Here is a 14,159-nt window from a genome sequence, read left to right as displayed (position 1 = left end):
AACCATCACATAAGAATCTGGCTGCTCCTGGTCCATGTTTGTAGTGTAGCAATTCAGAGGTAAATCTGCCTCATGCTAATTAGACATCCCTCATTCATTCTCTTCTTCAGTCTGCTATGTCTTTGTAGTAAGTTCAGTCTTGTCAACTAAATTCAGAATAACACATAATGATTGGTGCTAATCATTTATACTGCTTTTAAGGCCATTTGTCAGGAATGTGTGCATAGCAAAAGACAGTTATTGCTGTCTTCAAAAGCAATTGGAAATTATTATTTTGCGGGCTTCTGTCCCCTAGACATTTAATAAACCAGAACAGAAACTTATGTAACTCAAATAAGATTGAATTAAACAAATGTGAACAAACCTTCAGAAACTTGTGTAAAATAAACACATTTATTAACAAAATGTTAGACAAATAGAATGCAATTCTGTCATCTTTGTTCACTTGCCTTTTGCAGTCCTGAAAACAATGACATGCTTAATTAAATACAGTACTTTCCTTATAAGACTTACAAAGATTGCCCATTTGCTAAGTTCAAGTGCTTATTTAGAGAGGACTTAGTTTTTTTTTTTAATTCCCCATCCTTAGCATCAGGAATGTTTTACAGATAGGTAAAATTGCTACATACTTGAACTAAAGTTTTAACACTTAAGTAAAATATGAAGAATACTTCAAAAGTCTTTGACCATTTTATTAACAAATGTTTTAGTTAATATGTAGTGGCATAAAATTAAACTCCAACATCATAAGGTAAAATATATGCTTCTGCAGATATAATAAGATTTAAAAAATAGTATTTTAAAAGTACTAAAAATCCCTCAACATGTTATCTTCTCTGTGCTTTCATTATTCTTTCAAACATGGTGCTTATTCACTTTATTTCAGCTGTAAGGCTTCTACCTTCACCTCTGTCTCACTTAAGAATCCATAAAAAAATTATTAATTCCTTTAAAACATGCAAAACAAAACAGCTTCCAGGAAGAAGAGCCACATAGCCAAAGAGCCACAGAAGTCACTGCAAGATTATTGATAAATAAAACATCAGTTAATTACAGTTTAAGGCTAAATCCTTGGCTGGTGGAAATGGGCAGTCATTATCTACAGCAGAGCAGAGATGCACCAGTCGACTGCCAGCTTCAAGTTCCAAGTCATGGCAAGTTGCTTTGTCTCTCCATAAAGCAGAATATTGTCTAGCTCAATAGTATTTCATTATAATTCTTACACATCACTAGGAAAGTTACATTTTCAAACACAATATGTTGATTTTGTGTCCACTCCAATTATATACATTTGAAAGTAGATTTCTCTGAACAGTTAAAAGAAACCTTGGTTCAAATTATTGCATAATATGAATTTAAAAAATCACAAAAGTGCATATATATATGTATGTACGTATACACGCAGAAGGAAGCCACACTGCCACTTGCAGTGCAGCCAGCTATCACTATAAGGCATTTAGACGTGGATACAGGCCTGTGTTGGGTCACAGGGTATATTTACATGAATGTAAACTTTATCCCTTGGTTTGAGAGACCCCCTGGGAGGTCTTCATATTAGGGAAAGGCGTAAGGCCTGGAACTGCCTGGAAGTGGCACTTTATTTTGGGACCGGCCTCATGGAAATTGCAGAATAAAGATTTAATTGCAAAAATATTCTGCCCCAAACTGGTAACTAAGTTAGTATATCAGCTTTATGGACTTTAGAAGAGCAGATATTGAATGATTTTTTTTCCATTTTCCACTATGTTAATTTGGCAGAAACAGTATCACATTTCCCAGTTAGCTTCTCGAATTCTGTAGTGGCCAAACTTAGAATGGCAACTGAACACACTGAAAGGCATCAGCACTAGGAGTGAAATGTTTACTTCCAGCTCCTAGAAATCCATCTCAATGACATTTCTTCAGCAAGTGAAGAGTTATATTTTTAACTGCAAGCATGGTCTCTGTGCAGGTTGGTTTGATCAGCATTTCAGGAAGCAAAAATCCAAAATGGCCAGTGTCACGCAGCTCAAAGGCAAATGCATATGGGATGCCATTTTTGTAAGCCCAGTCCATAGAGCTGCCAGAACTCACATCTGAAAGAGGAAATTCAGAGAAAGCATTAAAAAAACGTTAAATGCAGGTCATGCTGAAATCACCTGAGGGTTCTTGTGGCATTTTGTCTCTGGGACACAATGAGTATTCTTGCAACTCCAGCTGTTGCTTGCCCTGATCCTGAACACCCTTCAGAGAATAGCACAAACACTCAGCACCTGATGAAATGTGCTCATCACAATATGGATTAGTCCCTTCATTTTCATAGGAAAAAATATTATAACTGTTTTATGTAAAGCAAAACTTTAGTAAAAGTGAGTATCTAGAATAAAGCCTCAAACTCTTCCTGTCTCCATGTGAACACAGTCTGAAGCTTTCTTTCCACAAAGATCTCCCAGTTGGACTGGAGATTTCTGCTGCTCCTAGCTTTAAATTGGGTTTTTTAGGCAATTCATTTGCAGTGAGAAGAAGGAAAGTTGGTAAAGTAATCTGCCATCTTCTTTTTAAAATGCTTTTAAAATTATTTTCATTTGTCTTACTTTCTCACCATTTTCCCACAGCATGAGAGCGTTTGCATAGGTGATGTCTAATATTAAAAAACCTTTCTGAGGAAGTGTGCTGCTTATGGTTTTGTTGTCTCCATATGTTGATTAGCCATGCTTTTTTATACAGATAAATCTCTCATGCGGCCTGTTGTAATCTGTGCAATTCTGGCATCAATTCCCACTGCTTTTCCTTTGACACAGTGACTGACTGCACTGTAATGAGCACAAGATGATGACTAAGCTATGAGATGGAAGCCCATGATAAGTGGAACTGAGCTGAAACACAGCAATGGCAGAGGAGATGCAGGAGGTTACTTGTGAAAAGTCTTTAGCTTTTCACTTTTTTCAATGTCTGTTATCGTTAGCCACAGCATTCAGACCTCAAGGTTTCAGTAAAGAAAAAAAGTGTCTCGTTAAAACCTGTTGCACTTCTTTTTCTTTTACCTCTGTACAGAGAGCTTGCCTGACATATGCTGTTACAACTTAGTAGTGCATTTGCAATATCTGATAAAGATATGGTTTTTAAGACCTTGGTTTTTCTTTGTAAAAATACTCACAGTTTTATATGATATGAATATGTTATTTGCTGGCTTTTGACTCTCAAGTGCATTTTAATCTCTTTTATTGCATCAGTTGAGTTAATCTTACTGCAATCAACTGACTGAATCAGTTGCAAAACTTTCTTCTGCCTTCCTCACAACCCAAAACTGGAACAAAGTTCACTTTAAATAGTGTTTGCATTCTTTGTTATAATAAGGGTTTTCTCCTTCTTACTGTAGGAAGGTCAAAGTCACAAACCTGCAGAGGGAAACTTACACAAAGTGCTGGATGCAGGGCCATATCTGTATCTTACACCATAGGCTGACTGAAGAGCATTAACAGCATTATAGGCTGCTGATTCCTGGGGAGAAGAAAAAAATCAAATACATAAATTAGACTTGGCATTAAATACTGTATTGTGATTGGAACCTGAGTCAATGGATCATTGACCTCTGGCACAATGCTGTGTTCCAGGAGTCGGTGGCAGCTAAGTTAAAATGATTGTAAAGGATAAATGCATTATTTATTTTTAACGACAGCAATTCCCTGAAAAACTTGGTTTTGTATTATATAAAAGAGCTCACTGCATCATGAATGGTCAGATGTTAAGTGTTTGTAATTATAGGTATATATGTCAATTTAGCAACACAACAAATTTAGATGACATGTAAGACCATGAGATGAAATAATCTTTTTTTTTAATGCAGTTTAAAAGCCTGCATGCATTTAGTGAAGATGAATTTCCCAGTTCACTAAACCTTGTCTCCGCTGGGCTTGTGAAGGAGAAATGATGTCTTGTTGACACTCACAGTGGTTCAGTGAGCAGAGTGGGAAGAAGGAAGGAGACAGGTTCCTCTCCTGAATCGCTGATCAGCAGGTAAATGCTCACTACTGGTCTAACTTTTTCAGGGGCCTGATGATGCAGTCTTGGAGAGCTCCTTCCACTATTTCAGAAATGTGATTTCAGTCCTGTAGAGGTAAAATCAGTGCCTACATTGCAACAGCTTGCAGCTGAAAGGCTGTTTAGGAGGTTCATGGTTTGTCCTATGAAACTGTGCGCAAAAGGCCTGGCCCATGGAAAGTTCTGAGAGTCATATATGGATAGTGCATTGAAACACAGAAAGGAAAAGGAATATTACCCCAAAGAAAAGGATATTGGCAAATATACAGTGAAGGCTGGGAAAACAGAGTCATGTGTCTATAGAGAACAGGAAATTATTATCTTTGGAGCTAGAAACTCTGGACTTTGAACCACTGCGTGAAGCTGCAATTGTTTTAGTTGTTTTATTTCCTTGAACAGGTTTGATTGGTTTACGCAAGTTTTCATGAACTCAGTCCTTACCTTGTTATTCATCAGGCACTAATTGAATACACTGGGGAAGGATTACCCTCTAATTGCCTTCCATTGATTATATTTCTCCTAACCTTCCACTTGTTTGCCCTTGTAAGGAGTTGGGATTCTGACTTAATCCTTGGTCTGACCCATGAAGGCTTTGTCTGTCCAAGTAGAGAAGCCAGAGAAAACTGCTTTAAATGTCATTCCAGAAACAAAAATAAGTTCATTTTCACTTCCTGATGTGCACGTAGGGCTTTGATGAGTTTATTTTACACAGTAATTTCTCTTAGTAAATGAAAGAGAACATTTTTACTCCATTACAAACATTTGTTAGGCACAACCAGAATTTTTGGTTTTTTTTAGCAGAAGGATGATGGTGCTGGAGACTCTGCCCTTTTCAGCTTGACTTCTTGCCACCTCCACTGGAGAGTGTGTTGGGGCAAGGACTGCTTAACTCAGTGTTGCTGAAACTTCTGCAGGGCTGGGATGTGGTTGCCAGCCAGTGTAAGGGGTAACCTCTGACTCACCCTAACACCAAAGATGAGAAGGACCTGTCCTGTGGGAGAGGGGAGAAGTGCTGTCACTTGGCAGTCCTCCTCCAGATGTCTTGACTTCTGAGTTGTGACACACAAGACCCATGATGGGGTTGGAGTTGCTGGACCCTGTGAAGGTGGTGGGGTGGCAGTGTGAGGTCACCGTGGTGGCTGTGGCTGCACAGGGCCCAGAAAGGGGAACTCCAGCTGTGGCCAGGAGCTGTTGTTTAGTGCCTGCACTGTCCCAAGTACGAGACTCTGCTGCTCAACCAAAATCTGCAAGCAGCTGTGCTTACCATCTCAGGGTCTTGGTGAGGAGCTGGGATGGCCTGACAAGAGGCCTGATGCCAAGGAAGCAGGAGACAGGGCTCAGCTGGGAGAGCTGGAGAACTGATAAATGCACCATGGCAAGTCAAATGAAAAGACTCCCTGTGCATGAGTTACGTACTGTACAGTGAGACAACAGATAATCTTGTTAAAATCTTTCAAAGAAATAGTTTGACAATGCCCATTTAAAATCAGCACAACAGTAATGGGTTCTGTGCAGAGGCAGAAACTATCTGGAGGTCAGACCAGGAGCATCCCAAGTCCATGTTCACCATGTGGGCATACATCCCTGAGCACTGTGAACTTTAAGCTCTTAGCCTTGAGGAATGCAGCTGGCTTCCACTGTTAGACCCATGTGCCCCAACAAGGGACAGTTCTCAACTGCATCACACTGTGCAGGTTGGATCCTGAATAAATCCAGGCAACCAGTCTTTGAACCCCCTCAAGGAGAAAATGCCACATAAAATTACCAGATTTTTGCAGAGATGTACACAAACTCAGTCATGCCGTATAAGTTCACTGCAAACACTAAGGCAAATGACAGTACAGGAAGAAAAAGGATGAAAATCAGGTGAAATTTAAAACTCTTGAGATGGATGTGTGTTTCTGCTGGTGTTTTTTTCAATCTAAGAGAGTACTTTCATTTTAAGCATCTTAAAAGAGCAGATTTCAGGAGAGTGCTAATAAGAGAGTTGTGCCTAAATTAGAACAGAATATGCATGTTGTGATCAGTACACAGCTCTCCAGTTTCAAAGCAGCTCTGAATAATTGAACACTTTAATTGAAATGGTAACTGACAGCTCACTAGAATGATCTGACCCAGACAGAAACAGCCTTTCTTCTGCTCAAAATTAATGGTAGCCCACTGTTAGCACCAAAAGCTATTTATCTGCTATGCATGTGGGGTCTTACTGTTTTCCACTGCACACCGCCCACGGAGACCAGCAATGCTTGTTCCATCAATGTCAGGAAACAGAGATCTATCACTTTCCAGCTCATTGCAAGTTCCAAGAGAACTGGAGAATCCAAAACATCAGCCTAAGTCATCATTTTTGCAATTTAAAAACCATATATTTGTGAGCCACCAGGTGATGGAGCCTTTGGCTGTAGACAAGTATTAAAACACACAAATAACCAACAAGTATTCCCTTAATTTTCACTGTGATCCCTATAAAGAGCTTTATAAATAACAGGAAATTACTTCAGTTTCCTATTTCAACCTCTCTCATTTTTGACTGACCACAATGAAAAGAAGTGTGAAGTTCAAATACTGACAAGATATTTAGAATTGGTATTTGGTTTTCATTTGTCCATGGGAATTATTTAAAATAGTGTCTTTTTTTGTTCTTTTAGGTCTGTGCTCCACTTCCTCTGATGAAAAGCCTGATCTAAGGTCTTGCAAACCTCAGGAACACCTTCTAAACATCAAAAATTGGGATGCTTTGGTCTAAAAGCAATGGGTGGAAAGGCAGAATGTGTATGAGCTGAGAGGCAGTTATGTCTCATCTCAGAACAGAATTATCCCTTAAGCAACAAGAACAACAAAATATACTGGTGTGTGTGAAAACTCTCAGATAAATCTTCCTTCTCATTACAATGAATTTCCCATCTATAGCATCTGCTATTGCCTTCTATTACTCTGGAAATTTTAGTCAGATACCCAATAATCATATACTTGCAGAGAAGCTGCTGATTCTTCGTAACACTACGTCTTTACCTTCTTCTCCGTTGTTTGTTCCTAAAAAAATATACTTGCACCTGCTGATCTTCAAAGGAATGAGAACCTCTGATTTTAAATTCCCAGTCTGTTTTTTTGCTAACTAAATAGTCATCAATTCACTTGGGAAATTCCTTTCTCCTTGTCATTACCCAAAAGAATGTGAAGGTAGAATAAAAAAAAATAAAAATCATAAATTTACCCACTGTCATTACAGGGTTTGGTGATCAGTACCCACAAGTCTCATATTTTTAGCTCCTCTGGCTGCGTAGTTAACTTCTAATTTGCTCTAATTCACAGGAATGGCATCAGACAGAAGAATGTTTAATAGCTACTGAAATTAAGTGTCTCATCAGAAATAAACCTGCAAAGAGAGTTTAGTTTGTGGAGTCCTGGCTGCTCAGCCTCCTGAGGGAACAGCTGAGTGAAACTTCAGTGAAGCCCCAGGGACTGACAACATCATTCATTCTGCACAGGATGAATCTAAGGTGCAGTTAAGCTCCTTTGGAGAAAACTAGCTTAAACCAGCAAGTTAAAAGTCATTGCAACTTTCAAGGTCAAAATGGGAGATAAATGGAATATGTAATTTTGCTCAGGACTGAGGGTGAAAGAAAGAGGCTTGGAACTGGTTGGTGCAATGTGGGTCTGTGAGCAGGAGCAAAGAGAGAGCAAAGTTTAGCCATGTGTCCCTCAGAGAATAAGCCATAAGGGGAGTTTGATGAACAGGAGGTTGGCTAAAACAGACCTCAGACTGCAAGCAGGGGGAATAGCTCTGCATTTGGATGAGTGTGGAATACATGAAATGTACTCATCTGTGCATCAATAGGCTTACATGAAAAAGTGTACTATTTTAAATTTATTTTTCTAATATAGAGAAGCTCCTGTTTTTAATTATCTGCTTGTCTGAAAGGGTTAAAAACACTATGTCTGACCTGAATGATACATAGTGCAATTGAAGCTTTAATTTTGGTGAAATCTAAGAGATTTCTCCTGATAGAAATAAACAGTTTCAATTTTATTTTGTTCATAACATTGAAGATGATCTTCTTTGTGCTCCTAGTATTTAAGTTCTGAGCATGAAGAGACAGAATTTCAGCTAGATGCCCAAGGACCTAACTACGTAATTCCCATTACAGTTAATTAAATAAAATGATAATAACTATAATTAAAATTAGGGATTTATCCTTATCCTATAAAGTAATTTAAAGGGGCTGATGGATGAAAGGCATGATACCATTTTAATCAAATCACCACTGATTCATGGTGAGGGAAGGTTATATAACCAGAAATGTGATTGCAAGTGGATCCAGAATAAATACTGCTCAATATTATATATGTGCAAAGTATTGAAGAATCGAGTCTCCTTTCAAGACAAAATGTGCCAAAAATACACAGAGGAGCCCATTCTCCAAGCTTTAATGTACTTACCACACAGTTGAAGTTTGGAATGGTTGCATATTTGTAGGAGTAAGGGTACAGCAGCATCTGTGCATAGGCATGGAAGGACAAATAGGCTTTTATTTGTTTCCGGTGTTTGCGGAGAAAGTGAGCAACAGCCTTTACTTCAGGCTCAGACTCGGGGAAAGGACCACAGTAAGTGTCATCACACGGGTGTAGTGAAGCTCCTTCATCTAGGGGTTGAAAGAGAAAGTTGGTGGTGAACAATCACAGAGAAATTCCAAGGGTCAGCTTCTGGCTGCTCAGCCTCTTTTGGCCCAATGTGCAAAAGCGTGAAAAGCAATAAACAAATTAAATTGCTTTCTTGTGCCCTGATGGGCATGAGCCTGGGGGACCTCAGTGCAGCAATCTGCTTGTTCATCTCATAGGCACGCCAAGCTCCCAATAGGCCAACTACAGGTGATTCTCCCCAGAGGATACATTCTTTCCAAATGAAAAGGAGAACCTGACTTCATTGCATTTTCTTCCTGGCTTTTCGAATCAGCATTGCAGTATTAAAACTATTGATGGGTCTCAGTTGGTCTATTTGAAATCAGAGAGCTATACCTCTTTCATTAGTCACTCCCAGGACAAATGTAGCATTTTACAGCTTTTAATGTATTACCTATGACAGTGGTGGTTACAATGGTAGGTAGACAACCTCAAAAGGGATTATCTTAAAAATGTCATAATAGCTCCTGACTACTGCCTATTTTCACCCCTGCAAACCTCATAGGGAAAAAAAAAAAAAAACCAAACAAAAAACCAGAGAAGCCACATGGGATGACTGCTCAATCAGCTAAAACAGAAATCACCTCAGTTTAATCACCTCAGATTGCCTAACTTTACCTCAAGTTTGGGGCAGGGGTTCAGTTTTGAGGATATCTTTGTGTCAACCTGCTCGGGTGGCAGCAAGCTACACAAGAGTAGCCTAAATGTAATATGCCATGAGGTACCGAAAGATGAAACTTAGGAAAGGAGATGTGGTGGTGTCTCCTTTATAATTTAGCAATTCTGGATCTAAGCCATTGTCTCATTTACAGCTTAGGGCCTGGGCCTAAAAGAACAATATTTATGCAAATCTACTCTGCTCTTTTATCTGCTGTAATTTCAAAATACCACACGTTTTACATTGACCTGCAGAATAATAATAGTTTGCTTGCTAACTTCCCTGGAGCCATCAGGGACTTGCAACAACAGTGTTTTATTAGCTTTCCTTTGTATAGTAAGTACTGCCACCTTCAATTAATAAGAAAAGAGCTGTGTGTGAGAAGGCATAATGCTATCAACTAAAACAGGGTTATGCAATCAACCTAATGCCAAAAAAAAAAATATAAAGAAATGGAAGAATTTCATCCTGCAGTTTAATTTGTAAGATAAAAATTGAGGCTACCATTCAATGGCCACAGGTGGGGATTTCAAAGGTATTAGTGCTTGGATTGCAGTGGATATGGAAGGGTTATAGAGAGGGCAGATGGTCTTCTCCATGCAGAACAGATGGCCACCAAGTCATCCAAATCCCAAGAGCACTCTGCCTCGATTTCTTATCAGGTAATATAGCTGCAGGAGAGCTATTGAACAGTCTCCAGAGCCTTTGCTTTTTTTTTTTTTAAATGGATGCTTCATCTCCTGTTTCAGTGTGGATACTAAATCGTGGCAATGGATAACACTGTTAATAAACAGTGGATCCCTACAAGCTAATGATAAAATGACCCAATGGTAAAATATGGCTCAGTTTAGAGACTTCCAGGGAAGAAAAAAACCTCTCTAAACTGTTCAGCCTATTATGGTGAGCCATGTACCATCCCAGAGGTAGTTAATGCTTTACCTTAAGTGAAGCTAGCTGGTGATAAAAAGAGGAGTTTTCCATGGTGGCGTTGGATAATGTAAGGGTATGCTCAATTTTCATACTGGAAGTTCTTTAAGTAACTCAAGAATGAAAAAAGAGTTGGACATTTCTAAGTTACAGTCATGAGAAGCAAATGGAATTGTGTAAAATGTTACCATGCTGCCTCGTTTTTGTACCTGATAGCATACCAGGGGAGGACAAGGATCCTCTAACATCCATCATGAGACCAAATGAACAGAGGAAATGTGTGCCAAGACTGATAAAACCAGTGCTCTGGTACAGAAGGAAGACTGAGAGGATGAATGAGCTGGAGCTTGATTTTCAAACTTCCTTGCACCCACTTCTGCCAGTATCGGATACTGTCCTCAGTGAGCAGCGGGGTGCACTGGAAATTGGGATGTGCTGGAAATTTTAACTCCTGCTGTTGCTCTCTTGGGGATTTGGAAGCAACCGCTTTAACTAGGTTAAATTATTTCTAAGTACCTGATTATTTCCTTTAAAGTTGCTATTATTTCATTATCATTAAACCATTGTACTAGTTATTGCACATATATGTGCATTGCAAGGAGTTCTTGCTGCCAGTATTCATGTGGGTCTGTGTGCAATTTGTGTGCACTCTTTGAGCACAGGTTGCTGCAACATGAAATCTAGCAGTGATATGGCCCTTGGCTTGGTCCCTAGAGAGTCACAAAGCCTACATCAAAGTCCTACACTAGAAAGGAAGAGGAAAGCAGATGGGATGCTGTGTTATCAGCACTGACTAGCTCACTGCTGATAGCATTTGGTGGCTTTGCTGAGGCTGGAATCTGCCACTGCACACCTGCCTGGAAGCCCCACTGTGAAGTTCAAGCCTGTCAGAAAACTCCTAAGTGCAACTGAACTGAATGGAAAGGTTTTTACAAGCATATGTGGCTTTAAATGTTAAACTCACCATGATTACACAAGCCTCAAAGTGTGATATGATCCAGATTCTTCTCTGACTCATCTAATACTAGATATTAATGAGAATGCCAGGTGACTGGTGAGGGTCATGTCAGCCCAGTTCATGAAAGACCTTTTATTCTCCATTAAAATAGACAATCAGACAGACTTTGGGGTCCAAAGCAGGAAGCTGAGCATGTGCTTCTTGGGATGAGAAGCAAACTTGAAAGAATTTTTATTTTTTAAACTTGGGATGGGGACCAGTCTTTCATGTCAGTGCAGGGGAGAAATGCAACAAGTAGGGGATTACAGCACACAACACGTGAGTATTGTCACAATTTCACTAAGCCTAGAAAAAATACTTTTTTGAATGAAAACCAAGCAAATGTTTTTAGGACTGAATAAAAAATGTGTTTTGATACAGTGACTAGGGAGCAGGAAGAGGGAGGAGGAACCCAGGAAAAATTAATCCGAATCAGAAAGAAAATGCACTCTGTATTAATTTTGCACTGATAGGTACCTAACATCTCTCAACACACTATAAGAGAACTGATCATTCCAGTTATACCAGTGGCTGTTTTCTGAACAGTAAATAGGCGTCCACAAAAAATATCTGCAGTTGTGGCTTCTGCAATTAAGTAAACAATGGTAACAGTGATGCAGGACTGGTTCATTTTTACATTATTTTTGCAGCATAAAATTGCCTTAAAGATTGTGATAGCAGCCCTGGGCCTGTCTTCTGTAAAGAGGGTTTCTCAACTAACACAGGCTTTCTGTAAATGCTTCTATCTCTGTCCTCTCCTTACAGCAGGTAGAGTTGAAAACAATTTGAAGCAAATTTCACAGGTCCATTTCACAGGTTTCACTGGATGTATGCATCTGTCCACACTCACTTTTACTTTTACCATTTTCAAAGCCCTACTTAAAGAACCCAGCTGTTTCAAGCCAGAGTGTACAGTGCTCACCCCTACTGCAAGAGTATTGTGGAAACATCTAGAGGAAGAGGGATGGGCTGAAGGCAAGGCCCTTGCACTACACAAGCACAATTTCTTGTCTTTACAAGCTTGTAATATAAATAAGGAAGGTGGGCTAATGCTGGCTGAGCCAATAGCTGCACAGAGAGCTGAAGGAAGTGCCTCAAGATGGGACAACAGGTCAGCAGGTTTATATTGCTGTATTTAAGTGTTCTTACTTCCTCACACTAGAAACTTTAGGGGCTGCTTACCCTTTGTGAATTGCACAATCTTTAGGTAAGATTTAAGAAAATGCCATTTTTTCTTGGTGGATCTATTCCAAATCTTCTGGCAGTTATTTCATTACCGCTGTGTTCTCTATGCAAAATTCAGGCCAATTTTTATGAAGTACTTACAGAACTGCTGGGAGTTTAAAATTCTATCTCCCTGCATTTAGAAGCATCTTCTTTCTTTATTAACTCACTGATAATAATGGCCCTAAGGACACTGAGGCCAGCAAAGTCAGTCTGACATTTCCAAAGTTAAATAATTTCAGAGAAATGGCAAATTGAATAAAATGAAGCTTGAAATATTTCCTGAAGCTACAGTTAAAAGGTAAGATTTACAGGTAAATCTTGAGAAGTCATGGTTCATTCTCAATGTTATGCTTCAAATTATTTATATGATTGCCAAAATACAGAATAGCTGTATGTGTGATTTAAAAAAAATTGCCACATTCTCCATGACAATTTTTTTACTGATGATAAAGCCTGTTTTTCCAAGTTTGAGAACTTTTATTTTTTTAGAAGTTATTAGGAAGATTTGTGCCTTGGCTTATGGCTTTATGGGAAAAAAATCTTCAGCTTCGACTATGGAAAAGAGAACACTTCACAGCAGATGTGATCTAACCTACTTGGATAATTACCTCTGCTGAATAAGTAAATACAGAGTAATCTGAACTGGGGGACCAAAGTATCTCCATACTTACCACACCATTTCACTTTCCAGTTGCGATTAGCATCAACACCATGGCAGTGAAACCTCATGTTCTTTGATCTTGTTTTTCTCCAAAATCGATCCTAGCATAAGTTACAAAATATTAAAATAGCAATATTACTCTATTTTGACAAAAATCTATTTATACACATAACTAATCAACCCTGGTAAACATATTCAGTATTCTGTTTAAAATGGAATAATTTATTTCCAAGGCACAAAGTGATGGACCAGATTTATGCAGAGTCACCTTTGAATAATGTAATAACTATTTGATCTTTCTTGTCTGAATAATTTTTCAAATAATACTACTGCCATTACTTACATTTGTCCAGCTGAAATGATATCCATCCACATTAAATACAGGCATGATATAGAAATACAGCTGAGTTAGCATCTTTCTCATGTCAGGATCAGTCTGGTATGTCTGAAGAGCCTAAAGCAGAAAAGCCAAAGTAAATAATTTCCGTAATAGAAATAATTTCCCAATTGTGTATTGTGATGGTCTATGACAGTCACAAGGCATTTTGCAGTACATAGGTCTGCTCTCATGGCAACACAGACATCCTTCTGGCTGTGCTCAAAGGGCTGACATCTTCCTGTAAATGTGATTCAGACAGGGTGTGAACATGTGAAAAAGGTGTTCTAAAGACCCTATTCTCTCTGCTTCTCAGTTGCTTTCCATACTCAAGAAAATACAACTCGTATTACAAAGAAGAAAATGCATGCAAAGTTTTTCTTGAACTAAGAGCTGAAAGTCAGTGGAATAGATTCTTAGTTGAAGAAATGAGTTTAGCTCCTGTGAGACAGTGCAGCCCTGTTGTTTCCACTAGGTGATTTGATAAGGTCTTGAAGCATTTAAGGCTCAGATTAACAACACAGTTTTTGTTTGTATTCAAAGTAGCTTACTATATGCACAATTATCAATACAGGCAGTTTATTCCCTTACAATTTAGACACCTCTTTATTTT

The 14,159-nt window shown here is 38.8% G+C and overlaps 1 protein-coding gene across 1 annotated transcript in view; it reads right to left on the bottom strand.

The window, feature by feature from the left end:
• Nucleotides 1-1,725: 1,725 nt before the first annotated feature.
• Nucleotides 1,726-14,159, bottom strand: part of CPA6 (carboxypeptidase A6) — a 45,367-nt gene continuing 32,933 nt past the window's right edge. The window contains exons 7-11 of the mRNA XM_005423062.2: nucleotides 13,514-13,624; nucleotides 13,181-13,271; nucleotides 8,461-8,663; nucleotides 3,396-3,480; nucleotides 1,726-2,075 (exon numbers count right to left, since the gene is read on the bottom strand). Coding sequence (XP_005423119.1) covers nucleotides 1,888-2,075; nucleotides 3,396-3,480; nucleotides 8,461-8,663; nucleotides 13,181-13,271; nucleotides 13,514-13,624 — 678 coding nt within the window. The 3' untranslated portion in view covers nucleotides 1,726-1,887. The remainder of the gene's footprint in view (nucleotides 2,076-3,395; nucleotides 3,481-8,460; nucleotides 8,664-13,180; nucleotides 13,272-13,513; nucleotides 13,625-14,159) is intronic.

This window comes from Geospiza fortis, unplaced genomic scaffold (genome assembly GCF_000277835.1).
Source record: "Geospiza fortis unplaced genomic scaffold, GeoFor_1.0 scaffold121, whole genome shotgun sequence".
Classification (NCBI taxonomy): Eukaryota; Metazoa; Chordata; class Aves; order Passeriformes; family Thraupidae; genus Geospiza; species Geospiza fortis.
The sequence above is the reverse complement of the archived record's forward strand: the minus strand, read 5'-3'. Positions and strand labels throughout refer to the sequence as shown.